This window comes from Phoenix dactylifera, chromosome 3, assembly GCF_051530095.1.
Source record: "Phoenix dactylifera cultivar Ajwa chromosome 3, Ajwa_hap1_PhDact_Kaust_v1.1, whole genome shotgun sequence".
NCBI lineage: Eukaryota > Viridiplantae > Streptophyta > Magnoliopsida > Arecales > Arecaceae > Phoenix > Phoenix dactylifera.
In genome coordinates this window covers 7,688,859-7,708,038 of record NC_143192.1, presented here as the reverse complement: position 1 = coordinate 7,708,038, position 19,180 = coordinate 7,688,859, and the positions used below count along the sequence as shown (strand labels likewise).

At 36.7% G+C, this 19,180-nt stretch overlaps 1 protein-coding gene across 1 annotated transcript in view; it reads right to left on the bottom strand.

The window, feature by feature from the left end:
- GSL10 (glucan synthase-like 10) overlaps positions 1-19,180 on the bottom strand; it is a 110,914-nt gene that overhangs the window by 72,808 nt on the left and 18,926 nt on the right. The window contains exons 8-14 of the mRNA XM_088717641.1: positions 16,673-16,762; positions 11,584-11,681; positions 11,359-11,476; positions 10,644-10,769; positions 7,510-7,586; positions 7,322-7,400; positions 1,508-1,630 (exon numbers count right to left, since the gene is read on the bottom strand). Of these exons, the coding sequence (XP_088573767.1) occupies positions 1,508-1,630; positions 7,322-7,400; positions 7,510-7,586; positions 10,644-10,769; positions 11,359-11,476; positions 11,584-11,681; positions 16,673-16,762 (711 nt within the window). The remainder of the gene's footprint in view (positions 1-1,507; positions 1,631-7,321; positions 7,401-7,509; positions 7,587-10,643; positions 10,770-11,358; positions 11,477-11,583; positions 11,682-16,672; positions 16,763-19,180) is intronic.

Below are 19,180 nucleotides of genomic sequence, written 5' to 3'. Positions count from 1 at the left end.
TACGTACCGGCTGGTACCGGTCCCGTACCGGCCGGTACGCGGTGGTTTCAAAAACCACAGCGCGCGGCGCTGTGGTTCTAAAAAAAAAAAAAATCGTACCAATGCGAACCGGCCGGTTCGCACCGGTACGAGGCCGGTACCGGCCGGTACGGGCTCCGAACCGGCCGGTTCGGATAAAAAACCGGAAAATACCGGTTTTTTATCCGTTCCGGTACCGGTCCACGGCCGGACCGGTACGTACCGGCCCGTACCGGCCGGTACGGGCCGGTACGGCATTCCATGCATACAGCACAAAAGCATTATTGAGAGAATACATAGCACATATAATGGTCATTAGGTATTATAAGTAGCCTGGTAACAATAATAGCAAAACATATATTATTAGATTCTAAAAGCAGCTATCATGAAAAAGAATCACAAGAATCCAAAATAATGTCAAAGGTAAATCTTATTATTTAACATGTCATGGCAAAGAGGTTCCATTATCAATTACATTTGTTATCATGGAAACCACATCAGTCAGCAATGAAAGATCAATAGATCTATAAATTCTATCGAAGCATATCATTAACACGATTATGGAGCCATTATGTCTAGAATGCATTTTCTTAACTAGCAAAAGTAGAATGTCCATGACATTGTTAAACAATGTACAATCCTGAAACATATGGTAGGCACAGAAATTGTTTAAATGAGGGCTGCAAATGTCTGACTGGAATCAAGCATCATTCAGAAAACAGGAAATGGATCTAGAGTTTGTACACAGCCAATTCAGATCCAGCAGAATGGTTTTGCAGTGCCTTTATAGTTTAGTTGAGCAGGACCAGGCCAGGATTAGTTTAACCTAATGCTGCCAACCTAACAGGCTAACACAAATATATCCGATCTTATTTACTGGTTTTGTAGCTTGCTGCTTAACTCTTTCTGTCACCCCAATACATTGTGGCAGTAATCAATTTTGAAGTTTGAACATGTTCCAGAAACAGAATCAGAGGCAAGCTTGGGCATGTGTTACTTGCATTGGCGGTTTAAGTTTAGGTTTAGATAAAAATGGTCCCAACAAACAAGTCCACCACTAGAATTCACAAGTCCAGATTCATTCTGGGTAGGGGCATTCTCACGTTTGTCCTTTTCCTTTTTTACCTTTCTGTTTTGCTGCTAAGAAGACACGAGTTACATAGTTTCAAGTATAGAACAAACAAAAGCAGCATACCTAAACCAGTTCTATTGTTATTCTTAACTTCAGAATCAGATTAAGTTGATCAAGATGCAATACTAACTCATGTTCATTATTATGATATTCACAAAGAAAACCTTGGTGATCAATTGAAAATATAGAACTTTGTAAGTGTCAAGAAGATTATGAAGGAGAACTATGCATATCTAATTGTTTTCTACGCATTACTGAACTTCTATCCTAATGGAAAATGAAGGTGGTTGGCTCATGCAACTTCCAAAGAAAAAAAATGAAATAAGAAGAATACTGCAACCATTAATCATTACTGACCTGGAACATCATAAAAAGAAACATCCACAGGCGATGAAAACTATGGTAAAGGTGAAGAAAAGTTCGGTGCTCCACGAAAGATGTTTTACCATAATGGTTACTTCTACCAACAGATGACAAATTCTGCATAGCAAGCAGCAACAACAAATATAAACCAATAAACATAGAAAAGATTATCATATAAAGCACCGACAGAAAAACTGCCGCTAGTACATCCTACACAGTAAAATGCAAGAGAATCTAAATGGCAACAAGCAAGGTCAATGATCTCACATAGAATTCCACAAACAGCTTATTAGAGGTTTTAGTCATACTCTATTGTCATCCATACTATTATAAGGCATCCCAACAATAAAAATGTAGCAAAATTTAGCAGGCTATTAATTTAATGAGGATTTACTTGTAACGGTGGTAAAAAATAAAAGTGTATCATTTCTGCTTGTCTGCATAGCCCTGACTAGTTTGTTAGTCCAAGGATATCCAGTAGTTGGTAAATCGACACAGGAGACATTTAAATTTTGAACATACACATTTCAAGTTCTGTGAACTTCAAACACTTCAACACATCTGAAGTGCCCCAATTACATGACAAGAGACTTGTTAACACAACAAAAAGCCATTCTATGAATGATACATTGTGTCGCCAAGAACATTTCATTGAGAGCACAAGTCTTAATCAGCTGATTTGTCTTCAGTTAACAAAACTTCATTAATATTTTACTCCAGTAAAAAAAGGATTTAAAAACTAACATCCAACTGCTAAAACAGAGTTGAATTACGTATAGGCCTTATAAATGCTTTGCATAGTGCCATCATTCTTCCTGTTATGCTAACTTATCAGTTCATTTTATAGATTTCTTGAAACACCAGTTGCTTTTTTTACTGAACTAGCATTGAGCATGTGTGATTCACATGAAAGAGATGAATATTTGAGAATAAAAAAGATGTCACACATGCAATGCATGTGAGATGGAGGATGGACAGCTCCAATCCCACCATTGTTTAGAAGATTATTTCTTGGTATATTGAAATTCCAGTATCTAAATAACGCAAATGGTTTTTCCTTGGCTTCTCATCTAGAGTGGAGACATTTAATAGGAGACAGGATCCTTGCTCCTAAACAGTAAGGACTAAAGAACTGCTGAGCTCATTATATAGCCCTTAATCTACATGAAACTGAGCCTAACTCAGTACAAGTAGGGCTAGTGCAGGCAAGAACTGCTTGACCCACATTTGAACCATTTGAACCAAGGTTTGCCATTCTGGTACCCAACCTCATACCAATACCATTCTATTACAGTGTTGGTACACCCCCATACTGTGTACCGGTTCGATCCCGGCACATTATGGTCAGTACACAACGGTATCTTCAGTATGCCTCTTAGCCTGAACCAACTTGGATCAAACAGGTTGAGTGCAGATCAAGGTCGATTTGCCTTGAATCAGCTTCAAACGACTTCCATACCCAGCAATATGCTCAAGTATCACTCCCAAAGCCATTTTGCCATGCTTCTTATTGCCTTCCACCATTTTAAGATGGAAACAAGAGGAACAGCAAAGAAGTAATTAGTTGCACATTGATCATAAAGACTTCAAAAATAAGAGTAAAAATCGATCACAATCTCAATTGATTACACACCATTCTGAAATCAGGCATCAATTCAAAGACATTATTATTGTTGCTTGAACAATATAGTGGTAACAAATACAAGTTCTCTTGAAGATCAAAAAAAAGAAAGAGAAAATAAAATCTAGAGATTAAATAAATGATGCACAATTATAATGAGAAACTTGAAGTCAATTCTAAGTCTCCAAGAGAGAGAATGAGGGGGAAGGAGAAAGAGGGAGGGACAACCAGACCTTGACAATAGAATTTAACATCATAGAGTAAGAGACTAGTTAAAAAAATTTATAGCAAATCAATAAGGTTCCCATAATCTAGCAATGAGTTCAGCACAAGCACAAAATGGAAAAAATTAAAAAACCAATGTTTTGATCCATTTTGATCTATACTGACCAACTCGATCCATCTCAAGTGTCAAGACACAATTGGGAAGATCATGATAGACCAAGAAGGTCGGGGCATCCCGGACCATCAAAGGGTCGTTTCCCCTTAGTGTCCCACTAGTGTCCCAGGGTGCCAACTTGTTAGAATGATACAGTAGCAATGATAATTTCCCATTCTTCAGGACCTATATGGCTAAATCCTAGTTACGAATTCAAATACCGGCACCAACAATACTAGTAATAGTAAGCAAGCAGAAGAGGGGGCTTTGATACACTACTTGCCACAATCGGATTTCAGTGGGATATAACCAAAGGATCTGTGCATACTAAAAGGTTTGTACTTGAATCCTTAATGGAATCTAGTTGAATATACAAATGGACACTGGTATCAAGCTAAAGTTGGAAAGGGAACTGGATCCGGTCAAATAAAATTTGGACCGCTCCCAGCCTTGTAGAATAGTCAAGATCTCACCCAACTAGCCTCGAGCTATACGGGCAATCAGTATAGGAGGGTCACCACAAGGCTATAAGATCATGCAAAAGGAAATTCTGAAAGTTCTGAGGAGCATATCCACTATAACTGATGCTAAAACGATATAGATAAATCAACAGAAGATTTATGCCATAAAAAACAAAAGAAAAGAGAGAGAGGGGGGGGGGGTGGTGGACACTAAAAAAGACAATAAGCAACTAGATGAATGACTATAATCAAACGCAAACTAATCCTCCAAGGACTCCTAATTTTGCCTGGAATACAATAAATGGATTAGTGTAGCTAGAAAAATAAAGGCCCAATTTCATAATGGTTATTTTTGAATGAGATATATGTGCAGCATTATTTTGCAAAAGGAAAAGATAAAACATAACTTTGTATCCCCACTTCAAGCTGTTATCTTAGAAGTTTAACAAAATTTAACAGATAATTTTTAGACAAAAGAACTACAAAGGGAGAGGATGATACTAAAATAATTGATTATATTTGTCAAAATTGCTTAATTAGATCAAAAATCAGACTACAAAAACTTAAATAGTGTAATCTTAATACTTTTCTTCAATCGCTTGTATGAATTTTGTACTTCTACAAAAACATTATTGAATAAACAACTAAGATCGAAAGAATATAAAAAGCTGTCATGTTCTTCCCTCCTATAGAATAGGCTGCACAAACCACATTCAAATTAGAGATCCACCAAGAAATTAAAAGGTTTCACATGCATTCATTAAGCAATATACCAAAAAATATTCAAATCATTGTTGAATAAACTATTAATTCAAACTAACAACAAAAAAATGAGCATATTTATTTTATCCAATATGGTTCTGTTGAACTTATATCCCTAATATGTAACTCTGTAATCCATATGATACTTAAATTTTGTGGAAGACATCCAACGATCTCACAGTTTCAATGTCATTAATGAATTTAGTTGGTAGTTATAAAGCTAAATCCAAATAACATAGAAATCTTGCCCTGGGATGAGGATTACAACATGGTCCTATCACCCCACATGTACTGCACTTTGTAGGTTGACTTGCACAGAGGTATTCCAATCTTTTGCCAATGCATCAGAAATGACAAAGGAAAAGGTTCATCAATTGCATGTCAAATGACATAAATACCCCATGTGAGAAAATCCATAGTACAACAACGGAACATCAATTTGTCATTTTCCAATAGACAAACTAATAAACTTGGTCTGGCTGGAGCAATATATCTCCACCCATATATATAAATATGCAGGAGAGGATGCTTACAAAATTACTTTTATTTTTCATGCCAAAGCCCATGGTTCACTATATCGCCCCAAACCAGCTGATTCGGGGCATATAGAGCCAAACCGACGGGAACCAGAATAGTTCTCCCAGTCGACTCGGAAAATTGGCTGAACTAGCTCTAATTGATTAGAAACCCTCCAGCCATGCTTGGTTTGAATAAACAATCGCACCCCCCCCCCCCCCCCCGGGCCCCTATTCAACTAAGCCACCTACCACCCTGGCTCGCTAAAAACCTCCCTCGCCCCCTTCGACTCATGATGCTAGACCCCTCCTCCCACACCACTCGCGATCGTGGAATAGTTCCCACTAGCACTCGCGACATCTCGTCACCTCATTGAGACTCGACGCTCATCCTCTTTCCCTCCCCGGCATCATAGGTACGCCTCATCCCGCTCTCTCTTGGCCCTAATGCCATAGGGTCTACAATTCCATCCCTCCGACGATGACAAGGGATCCTTCGAGCCCTCTTTCTCTCAACCTCTCCCCCTCTCCCCCTCCCTCTCCCTCCCTTCCTCTTCCTCTCCCTCTCTGACTCTCTCTCTCTCTCTCTCCCCTCCCTCTCCTCCTCCCCCTCCGACTCTCCCTGTGTCGGTATGCCCTAGAATGGCACTACGAACCGGTTGCCGGCCGATACCCCCTCCACTACCGATTCAACGAACATTGCCATAGCCCTTGTCCATACTTGCCCCACCCTCCCCCTTCCACACGCACACCCCCCCCCCCCTCCCCCAAGAAAAAAAAAACCTTAAAATATCCCTGAGGCAATTTTAGTTTTGATCCCTAAATACCACAGTCCCCAACTCCAATCTTCAAAATCCAAACAACTTTCCATAACAGGTTCATAACAATGCCTCTTTAGAATCCTCTTTGGGGCAATATATATTCTTTCCAAAGAAAACATGAAACTAACAGACAGCACAAAATCCCATTCTTGCTATGAATAAATATAAAAACATTATTCAAAGAACCATCAAAATCGAACCAGTTTGCCCTAAGTTCTTTGCTTATATGCCCGCCTCTAATCTTCTCTTTGAAAGAAAAAATTTGCTCCATACCTATTTGTTTTGTTTCTGGGAAGCATTTTTTGGCTGCAATTTTTTTGATGAAAAAGAATGGGATTAAATCAGCAATTATTACTTTTTCTTCTACAAACACAACATAATCGACATTGTAGACTTTTGCAATCTCATCATAAGAATCATGGTTTATTACACCAGTAGATTAATTTTAAGTTAAAAAACGATATCCAAAGTAAAGTAAGTCTACCTCGAAAAAATATTTATGTAAACATGTTGCATGGAATTTTTTGGATCTTATTATATAAATTAGTATTGGTCATTTAGTTCTTAATTTCTGATCCAAATATCCATCTTATTATTCATTTGAAACTATTACACTCGCCTTCAACTTCAACCATGTTAAAGAATATCCAGAAAACCATAATGAAATCTTATGCACTTATGTATTCTTTAACTTTCAACTTTATTATTATTTTATGGGAAAGCTTTATAATCTTTAAGATACTGCTTTCTGGTTTTTGGCAACCCTAGCCAGCAATTTTGGCTCTTCCCTTGCATGTGCAAACATATAGACAACAAATACATATATATATTACACACATACTTGTTTATTTAAAACCTATGAACTGTTAGCCATAACTTCCATAGATGTTTACTCATAAAAAATATATATTAACAAATTTAGCTACCACTCAAGTCCTACCAAGCTTCCCGTCATCAATATCATCATCATGTATTTACCAGTCTTTATTCTTTTTTAAGGTACTTGCTGCAAAAGAACACCCATGAAGGTTTCCACTGAAGTATTTACAAATATGTCACATTTTCTTGGGTCAAGAAAATCTCACATTTTCTCCAAGAAAAGGCAGCGAAGTCTTGGTAAATAAAAAAACTTTAGCATTAAGAGAATGGAAAAAAAATAATTGGAGATACACTGATCAAGAATCAAATGAAAAAGTGGTATGAACCACAAACATACAACAATGCCAGATAAACTACACCAGCCACCAACCTTGGTCCTTTTATTGAACTTGGAAAAAAATGGTGAATTAAGTCGCCAAGGCCAGCTAAGTTGAAAACAGTTAAGAGACCTGTGAAGGGGAAGATTAATCATGACAAACCATAGGAAAAAGGGAAATCCTTTTTTGAGATAAAAAGAAAAATCATTTCAAAACTGAAGAGTTTATCCTTTTAACTTACCAGAAGAACTCATTGAAATCATCATAGTTTCTCCAAGCCGAATGCGGTGCTCGCCCATTGTCATTATTTGCAGCTTCCTGCATTATCAAAAGTTGATCCAATATTGGATTACTGAAACAGATAAAGTAGATGACAACAAATATACAAAGAAAATTGTTACAAGTTATGGTAGCCACATATAGAGACTATTTCAAGTCCTTAAAACTGAAAAAAAGTGAGAGCAAACAGTAACTTCTGTCCAGTATGCGAAGATATGTTGAAATTGCTGCAAGTTCCAATTATATTTTCGGTGAACCATTTAATGTTTCAAAACAGGACATCACTGGTCCATACAGGTGATAGCAATGATGCAGCCAAATACTCCCCTCAGGCTCATCCTTGATGCTGAAAGAAAGGCCAGTCCAAAGAGGTTATATCAGCCGTTCTGCTGCGCCCTAAGAAGATGGAACCAAAATCCTTTAGGGTAATTAGAGAGACATCCCTTCAAATTTAGACGAGGAACACTTTGACCCCAAATTTTTAATTTTTTTCAATTAGACACCATAAGATTTTTTTGGGTTGCAATAATAGCCCAGCCGTCTATTTGTGCCCTAACACTATTGACAGAATATTAAAAACGACAAAAATCCCCATCTTCCATGGAGATTACTGACGGAAGGAAACTGTTTCGGGCTTTCGGCTATGATTTTTTTTGAGAAGGATAGGAGGTGAGGATTTGTGGGAGGGCGGAGAGGAGTCGGAGAGTTTGCAACTCTGGCGGACGGAGACGGTCACAAGAGAGAGAAAATGGGAGAAGGAAAGGGAGAAGAAGAGAGGAATTGAGAGAAATCAGAGAGAAAAGGAAGGGGCTCTTCGTGCGGCTTAGTCAAGGGAAGAAGAGGGAGAGGGAATGGAAGAAAGGAGGGTTCCCGAGAACCATGGTGCAACAGGTGGCAGCAGGTGGCCGTTGGAGGACCGGTGGTCAATGGCAGCGACATGCAATGGTGGGCGGCCGGCAAAAGGAAATAAAACAAAGACGGGACATCAAAGCAAGGGATGGGAGAAGGCTCGATGTTGGTTTAAGCTTCAACACCAGCGGCAGAGCTCCGACATCAGTTCCATAGGACCATCGAGTCAGGGGCATGACTGTTGAGGGAAAAGGGAGGCCGATATTCAGGAATAGACTTAGGAGACCTCTGTTAAGCCTAGTGTAGGCAAAGGGGCAGAAGGAAGAGGTCAAGGATTATTTTATCTCTTAACAACGATCTCACCAAAAGCATAAGAAAACAGCTGATATGTTAGAGTAATCCCAGTCCAAGGTACTTGTAAAAAAAATGATTTGTAAATTGAGATAAATAAAGAAATTGAGAAGGAAGAAGAGAGTCACGTGAGTGCCACGTGATCTCCTTCCAACAAAGTGGGAAGGAAGAAGAGAGTCGCGTAAGTGCCATATGACCTCCTTCCCCTCTCCTTCACTTCCTGTCAAAACTAGAAAGCCCACTACTAATTTAGTGGGAAGGGCATTTATAGAATTGTAGCCCTGTTTTGTTGTCACATGACCATCACATGAACGACATTGCAACGAAAAAATAAGTTATGATATCTAATTGAAACTTTTTAAAAATTTGGGATCGAAGTGTTTCTTGCCCAAACTTAAAGGAGTGTCCCTATACTTTTCCCATTCTATTAATTATTATATTTCCAGTTAGAAATCAGATATTTTATAAGTGATTTTGGGGGCTTTTACATGCCCAACAGTAGGTGGCAATACTTGCTTTCAATTGATATATTTTTCTGTTGTAATACACAGAAAGTGGCCGGCTCTTCCTTGGACAAAGCCACCATTTTGCGTAGGATTTGAAATTACATAAGAAACTTTAGCACAATAATAGGCCCCAGGCCTATTTTCTTCTCCTCTTCCCATTCTTCCTCTATTTTTTCTTGCTCCTCCATTTTCTGTCAATTGGTTCTCATTGTTTTCTAACAGCATTATACGGAACATTTTTCCCTGCCACATGTCGCAATTAAGCTGCCAGAGTAAACTTTTTTACATTTATTTTAGGCATCAAATTTTTTGTTAAGCTGCATATGGGCAAGCTTATTCTGCTGCTTATCCCATAAAAGAGTGAAAAAAGCAAAAAAATTCAAAGAAACTCATATCTGAATCAAGTCCGCTGTCAAAAAGGCCCGAGCAGCCTCCAAAAATATGTGGCCACATCAATCACAGATTCACTAGATCAAAGAAATTAAAGTTAATGGATTCCAAATGCATAGACTAAGCCTGCATCCCCCATAACTTAGACAACTTTACAAATAACATAACAAAATAAAAAAAAGTATATCTCTTACCGGACTAAGTTTGGGTTCAGCTAAGTAATATTAGCAGGAAATTTAACAAGGGAAACTGTGGAGTCAGAATAAAGAGGGTTAGAGGGTTCTTCAAACCTAGGTAGAGCAGCATTAGAGGGACTTCGGACATCTTCTACCAATAAAACCAGGAATTCAAAAGAAGTAGACTTATTTCCCTCTGATTTTAATGTAGGCACGGCCACTTTTGACCCACTGAAGACAACCTTTACTAAGTCATGCGAGAGAATTAAATTACTGAAAACAAAATTAGCTTGAGAATCTGAAGATTAGAACTTGCTTGCAGCAAAATTACTCTATCTCCAAAATATTTAACTGCCACATCTAATGCTACAGGCCTACGGCCGATTTATTTATATGCTCTCTCAAAATATTGAAGGATGAGACCATAAATTGAAAGCAGAGCAATGTAATTGATCTGAAACTGCCTCGGTTTCAGATATCTAGCAAAAATTGAATTATGAAAGCCCAATTTTCTGTTTTATATAGCAGAAATATGCACCATGTTTTTGTCCTTTCTTCGTTTCTTTATGTTTTGAGATGTTTTTACTCAAAATTAAGAATAATATTGGTTTCAAAAGAAATTTTCCAAAAAAAATGTGATACATTGACTGTGTATATTGCGTGTGCTGGGTTAATCCAAAGAAAACAAAAATAATATGCAATAGTCTCTCATATATACAATATATGAATGCTCCAGGTTTGTGTACATATATAATAAAGCTACAGACAGTCCATAACTTCAAAAGCAAACAAAAAAAAAAGTTATTCTGAACAGAGATACTTACAGATGCTATAGCTTCATATAGAGGAGAAATAACTTGATCGAGAAATGATACTCCATTAGGAGAAACACAGCTTTTGGCTGATTGCACAACCTGTTGACGCAATATTTCCTCTAACTCTCTTGCCATCTGGAAAAATATTGAATGACAATAAGCAAATATTAAGCAACTAATATTAAGGGAGGGAATCTAAGCGAGTAGCAGTATAGAGTACAAATGTTATTTAAACAATTCACTTGGATGCACATAATAAGCAGAAGAACTTAATCAGCGCAAATGTGCTGTACAAAGTAAATTGGATCAGTGAAGCTAAACCAGAAAAGAAAAAAGAAAGGGAAAAAAATAAACTTGGACGCTGTAGCAACCTCACCAACAAAATCTAATGAAAATGCAATAAAATTTTTGTATCGAAGGAAACAAAATGAATCGAAGTTGTCACTGACCACATATACACTGACAGTCCTACTATGAGAATCTCCTATAACCAAGAAAACATGAGAATGCCAGTTGGCACCCCTCTCCTTAGTTTTGAACCTAGAAGGTGGCATTCCCATTGATGACATTCAGAAAATATATACAAGGTCTATATTATCTCAATTAGAACATATAAATCTTAAAAATTATTACAAAAAAAAAATTGAAATAATTCATCTCCTTTCTCAAGCACTGAAACACACGTATATATAAAAGTAGAATAAATTTTATCCCGGCAACTTACATGATGAAATATGTAACATAAGCATTCGGGAAGAAATCTAACATTCGCAGCCTCTCCCCATATCAGATAGTATAGACAAACAAACAACAACTTCTTTTCTTTGCTTGCTGATTCCGCACTGTGCCCAATACAATGTGAGTTCTTAGGTGACAGGAAATTCACAAGGAAAACAAGCAAAACTAAAGAAAATGCATATACATACAAAAAACAAAAGAAAATCCATACTTGCTCCAAACTGGGTGGAGAGGAAGATAGTTGCACCACTTTATATAGTTCTCGAGAGACTTCAAAAATACAACATGAACAGCACCTTCATCTATTTTCTGCTTAGAAATAAAGAAAGAGTCATAATTAAAGCATAAAATAACTAGTGTCTTTAAATTTTTGTCAACTCAGGGAAATAGTACATAAAAAAAATACACTAAGAACATAGCATTATATTACACTAAGCATGTAGTTATCAATATGAACCTAGAGAAACAGCCTGAGTTCCACAAACAAACCAAGCAAGTCAAAACTACATAGACCAGATAAAATCAGCAAGAAGAGAGTATTGAAGCATTCCAAAAGAATACTCATTTTCTGATTATATATCTCATGGTATGCCGAACTATCCCAAATTGCCCGTACCCAGTCTAATGCACCATACAGGTGCAAAACTAGAACGGTTCCTAAGTTCGGTTCAGTATATGAGTCGAACCGGTTCCTACCGATCTAAACCAAGTGGAGTCGCCCCACACCTCCCAGCTTCGAGCAGAACCACGGCTTGGAAAAAAAAGTGTTGGGAGTCTTTGTTGATACAGCGTATTGTACCATACCAACCATGCCGTATCATACCAACCATGCTGTTCCTAACCAATAATGTACATGTCCGGTTCCAAGTACTAGTTTTGCAGACCTTGGTATTTGCTTATCCAACCAATTTTCCTTCACTCAAATTGTATGGCAAATATAGTATGGAATCTTCTTCAAGCATTGATATCCAATTTGAGCATATCAAATAAATCAAAGCCAACTAGTGTTCCTCATCTATTTGGGAACATCAAAGCCAATATTTCAAAAGAATTAGAAGTTTGGTTCATACTATTCATTTCATACTACATCTTGCTAGCCCTTCCAAATTAACAAAACTAGTGCATGATCATCCAAAACCCAAGAAATGCTTGATTCTCTCTAAGATGCCCTTACGAAATTACTAGACCAATGACGGGCACATTGACCAACTCCTAGCCCCAAAACCATATCCACCTACCAATTGGTCATTCATCTTCTAACAATTGTTTCACATCTCCTACTCTTTCATATTCCATCTGACCCAACTATTACAACAAAAGAAGGTTATAGCCAACATTTGCCATATCAATCGGTACCGTACCCTACAGTATACTGTACCGAACCGATACACAGTCTTGTACCATACCGGACACTCGGTATGCATCACCATCTCATACCGACACTGTAATAGGATGGTATCGGTACGTAATTCGGTACCAAGATGGCGAACCTTGGTTACAGTGTTCAAAACAATCAAGAGTTAACTGAGTTCTACAATAGCATGCATTAAAACTTCTTAAAGGTTACGGCAGCTTTTACTTGCAACATCTAACTCAATGTGGCGACTAATGCAATCCTTAGCAGTATAACTTCACACTTCAATTCCATATATATTTTTAATTGTATGGCTTAGATAAGGAGGTATTTAAATGGCCGAAAATGTCATCTCATATTCCAGTCTGAGTAAGACTGATATAAACTCATTAATATTGTAGTTCCATCTTATATACAGAGCAATCATAAATAGCCACAAGTTCTGGGTTAAGGCACCTAGACAAATGTAAGGGCTGACATAACCTAGTAAAGATACAGGGCAACCAGTCAACAGTGATAGAGGAGAATAGGCCATATCAAATGGTACAGTTGAATGGTAGTTACTACAACAGGATATCAAGAACTTGACAGATGGTCATTGAAATCAAGATACGAGAAAGATGACAGACAAAAAAAATATGGCAATTGGAGAAGAAATGCATTACTCTATGCTCAGAGAACATGCATAGACAACCTACAGATGATTGGAATTTGGTGAATGCAAGCATTTAGGTTGGATATGCCATTTTCATCTATACATATAAGCTCAAAGGTCAGACAAAAGGTATTTCATTAGATCCATTTTATCTCTATTTTATCTACCAGTCACTCAATGCACTTTGCCACTTTTTGAATTTTAACATAGATCTTTCTATGTTCCCAAGACCTGAAGAGCTCCTTTTGTTTAGAATTCTGGCCTTCTTTCCTTCTAGTACTTCTATTAATCAGGTAACTTAGTTGAGCATTTCTTTTGGTTTCAAGCTAGCTCACACGCCTGCACTTTTGTACTTCCACTTTAGCACATAGTTTCCAAATAGCCTAGGCGACTCCAAGCAATGGAGTTGCCCCACTGCCAAGGTGGTCACAAAGGTGACTAGGTGATAGCCCAAGCGAAAAAATTAGTAAGAAGTCACTCAATTGTTCTTCAAATTAACTATTTCATTTATATGAACAGATTTGTGTGCTCCTCCAAATGAATATAGCATACCTTAACAAAATATATGAATATAAACAACTAAAGACATTTTCAAGATACACTATACTTTAAACTAAACCGACAAATAAATATAAAATAACTATACCTCATATATGATCAGAGTCTAACCTCACGATTACTGAACTCCCCTTGGTCATCAATCTAGCTGAAGGCCAGAACTCAGGTTCAGGGTTTCAAAGAAACCACCTTTTGTAGTCATTTGTTTAAACTTTAGGTGCACTATTTAATAATTTATTACGATCTAAATTTTCTTTATTGTGCAGTCTGATATATTGCACTCCTTTTTAGCATCGATGCATCATTCATAAGAAGAATTTGAAAAAACAAATACTTTAATACTACATACTTGTGTACTTATATGGCATGTATACATACATAAAAATATAATAAATATATGTGTTTCTATAAATATGACAAATCATCTAGCCTTATCCCCCATCTACTTTTTGTCAGCTTTATCAGCCCCCATTTGCCTACAATTCCTTTTAGCGCCATCTCACACATCTCGAGTTTCATGGTATCCTTTCTCACGATCTGCATCCATGTTCCCTCCTACATCCTTATACAAAAATTAGAGCTTGTCCTCTCACAGGAGCTCCCTTAAATCGTCATTGTACCTGCCTGTATCGTTTTATTTTTTTCTCTATTACTTTAACGAGATTTCCAGTACAGGTTTCAGTACTTACATCGGTACCCAACTCATACCATATCAGTACAACTGATTCTAAGCACAGACACTCGTACCGAGTATTGGCTCCCCGGAGGTACGAGTCGGTACACACGGTACAGACTGGTATAGTTCCATACTGAAAATCATGGTCCTTGGATTGTGCAATCTAGTAACTCATTTAATATATACTCATCTCTCAATTTATCCTTTCTAACCTTATAAAAATTCATCTTAACATTCTCTACCAAAAACAATCACTTGATGGTACCTACTGCACAACAACCTTAAATGGGACCTCATCCTCATCTCTACTTTCATTAAAATTTCATTTCGCATATTCTTTTTTACATTTTGCTGATGTTTAAGCCTTTGTCCTCTAAAGCTTTCTTTTAATATTTGATTGATGACAATTTAGTACATAAAAATCAAAATGAATTTTAGACTTAACCTAGGATAGCTAAGCCTACATTAAAATTTGCTTTACATCTACCAGAAAAAAAAGGCCTAAGTCTCCAACTTTCTCCGAAATTGAGTATGAGTATGTTTCCAAATATAAATAAATAAATATATATATATATATATATATATTCACAAACATTGCAAGCTTACTATTAGAAAAATCCTTCACAGACGTGGAAAGCATGATAAAATGAAAAATGATTAGCTAATTTTAGTAAATATGAATCCTAAATCAACTAGGGCTTGTACAGACCTTTTCCCCAACACTTTCCGAGCAAAAAGAATTTCTTAAAACAGCAAAATCCAAATGTGGAACTTCAAATTACAATCCTAATGAGCTTTAAACTTTGTCTTCAAATCACAGTTCTTATAAGTTCCAAGATTTCCTAATGTAGGACTTAAACACTAATTTTTCCTAAAATCAGTCTCCAGAATCCACTAGAGAAATATCCCTAGGATGAAGCACAAAAATTTCAAGAAATACAGAGAATTGAAAGTAAATCAATTAAATATTCCTAAAACTAATCTAAACCTAAACTAAAGATCAGCGTCATAGTTTCAATTGAAACTTCATAATGTACTCCAAACAAAGCAGTTAGTGTCGGCATTCTCAACATGTTTCAACTTTCGGAGATGAGCAATCAGAAGAGTAAGTACTTGGCATATGGGAGCTCTTATGGATGGTTTTATGTTATATAGATGATCGCATCCGACCATCAAGTGGAAATTGGAAAATCTAAGAAAACCAATCCCATGATACCAGCAAACTTCCAAATAAACTTTCCAACTCTTCTGCATAGAAGCTTTTAAACTGAACAAAAGAAATCAGGAAATAAATAGAAGTAGAAAGGATATGATATTATTATTAACATTTACTCTCATACATTCTTATCTAACAGCACAGAAGACACTAACACCAACATCTTCATAATAGTTCCACAATATGTTCCCCTTTTTATCCCATGTTTCCTACTCATGTTGCTTCATTTGTTGTACATTTACGTTCAAAAGTGCTTACTATTCAAAATTCTCCAAGCATGTTTGTGGTGATATTTATAGAAAATAACAATCCTAAACCATGTACGAAGCATGTAACATAAAAGAGAATCCACTATGCCATCAACAAATGATATAACTAGCAAGCATGACAAACAGAAAATTCATCAAAAAGTTTAAATGCATAGAATACTGGAAACTTTCTCATTCACTAGAAGAGGATGGAGGCACGCTTTCACAAAGTTACTTGTTTGTCTTACTATCAGTGAGAATGAAAAAAAGATTGAAAAAGAAATCAATTTATGAAAATTCATTTGTAAAGTGCATTTATCTGCAAAAGCAAGCAGTGAATTCAGAGCAAATAGAGCTTGCAGGAAGCAACATTGTTGGACCAAGAGTAGCTTAAATCTCCATAGCATATAGCATGACAGAAAAACCAGTGTACAGAATTCATCAGTTCACCACTTCATAGTTGCTTAACAATAGTTGCTCGTTGAATTCATAGTATTAGTAAAAAAAATAAACAAAACATAGAGACATGAATGAGCTTCCATGTGAATACAGATGTGCACAAAAGAAGAAAAGGCCAATTAAAGAATACAAACCGGCTCACTGCCCAAAATTCTGCCAAGTCGAGATTGCTCATTAGCAAGAAGATGAACTATATGTTCACGCTGGTTACAGACATTGCCCTTCTGCACCCAGTGGAGAAAATATAAAAAGTTATATCACCTTTTGAAGCAACAGCTTACAGAGAGAAAAGGGCACTTACAACAGCTAAAAACTATATAAAAATGATTTACAAAGGACAATGTCATAATTAGGGAAAGAGGCCTTCTCGAGCAATAGTGGACTGGATTGTAGCATTCACATTTCACATTGACACAAAAAAGGTCTTGAACTAAGTATATCAATGAAAAAAAGTGTGTACAGAGCAGAACTAGTTGAGGAGAAGACAATCAAGTTCTGCGAGAGTTTAAATAAAAGGAGCAGCTAAAATCAGATTGTACAAAATATAGTAAGTTTTATGGCAAGAGTAGTGTGCTCATGCATGCTCGGCTATCTACCAACACTTCCAAAACCAATCCCTTCTTTCTGATTATTTAGTTTGTTCTAAGCAATTCAGGACATTTTTTGATGTAAAGACTAAAGACTAAACAGAAATAAAACACTGACCTAGAGTTCATGGATGATAAGCTGATTATGGTCCCCCAGAAATCCATAACATGTGAGAAGGTGAACTGATTGATGCTTTCTTAGTCTTCGCTGGTATTAAATAATTGGATTTTTGCAGATTAGTCCCTGATATATTCTGCATTTACATATTAACTCTTGACCTCTCTTTATTTGTATTTTAATCCCCGAAATCTTGCAACTAATTGCTTATACATCCTTCAGGTTAAGTTAATCAGATGATAAGAGAATATTCCACTTGAGCTCTCCTAACAGTATTAATTTCATAACTTCTGGATATTTTTACCCTTTAAACCTCACACTTCAGCAACCTCATAACTCATGCCCCTCCACTGTTCCGTAACAGCCAAGCCCTGAGCGAGAAGAGGGCGAAGTGTGCAGGAAGACATCAAGTCCCAAGCCTCATTTGCTGTTAATCCAAGGGCATTTTTGTACTTTTGCAATCCTAGTTAACCTTAAATAGGATTCAATCAATAAAAACTAGCAGAAGGACCATTTTGTACAAATGAAGAACTTTACAAGGAGTTTTATATAAATATGAAAAAGACAGATTTATATACAATGATAAAAGATTTCATGGACTAATATGCAAAAACACTAAATAATTTGGGGCTCTTCAGGATTTACATAGAGCTTTTCGAGATTGTGGACTCAGAAAGAAGATTTACTTCTCTTCTGAAATAAATCTCTCCTTTGCACAAAAAAAAATATTAATAATTATTATTGGATTTACGCTAATATAACAAACATAAAAGCTCCACATGAGTTGACAAATGTGGATTGAGCTCAGATAAGGAAGTTGAATTGTGCTTGATGCCTAGTTTGGAATTTCAATTTCACCCACTTCAAGGGTAGAGTGGGCAGGAGAATTTTCAGTACTATGAATGAGTCTTCAAAGTTCCGAAGGAAAGACTGACTGAGATAGTATCTTATACATCCACATGTCAAAATATATTATAAAGTATTATTGTTGATAGATTCTTAGGATGGTCATTGCCGGTGTTATCTGAACGCTTCAAAATGTGGATCTTTGATGTGTCTGGCACATGGGCACCTAGACAGTTTATGACACTCTTTGACACATCATATGAATAAACAAAGATATCATCACAACTGTATCTGAACTTTAGGCACTTATATCTAGAAGCTTTCAAGAACATTTGGCAAAGGCCTTATGAATTCTATTGAATTACAAAGCAAATTGTCTAACAAATTATTCACTAGCATAGATTCCTATATATATGCAAATAGATTTGTACCCATGGACATGTCACACATCCAATGTTTTGAAGGTTCCTACGTCCAACTATCCTAAATAGTTGGACACATGACCTCTGCGTAATGTGTCTAGGGAACAATGGTCATTGTCCTTTTGGTTGCCCAAAAAAAAGGCCTCCAAGACTAGTCATCAAAATTTCCAGTGTCTTGGAAAGGTAAGATTTGAATGTTCTATAAGCCAGCTGCTTCTATATATGCTTAAAAATTCATGCTAGATAGGTGTAGCAAAAATGACTGGATGAAGAGATGGTATTTCACTCTAATCAATGTTACAAGACTGGTCAATAATCTGATGTCCACTCGAATGTCACACATTACAGAGTAGGAAATCAAGCAATTAATCATGATTCATTTTGCTTGCGCTCACCAAAAGTTGTTCTGGAATTATGGCTTTTTTTCTGGATTGTGGAAGACAGTTCAGGCTAATTATAGGGGTTGCACTTCAAGAAAGTGTAACGACTCTTCTACCCCGAATATACAAAAAAGAGAAAGAGAAGACAGAAGATGAAGATGAAGGAGTGACTAGCGTTTTTCAAGACTAGACGGAAAAGGGAATCATCGTTCATGCCTGCGTTTGGAGAAAGAACCCAAACTATAGTTTGATTTCCGAGCAGACTAAAATTGGTTAAATGTGAATTATT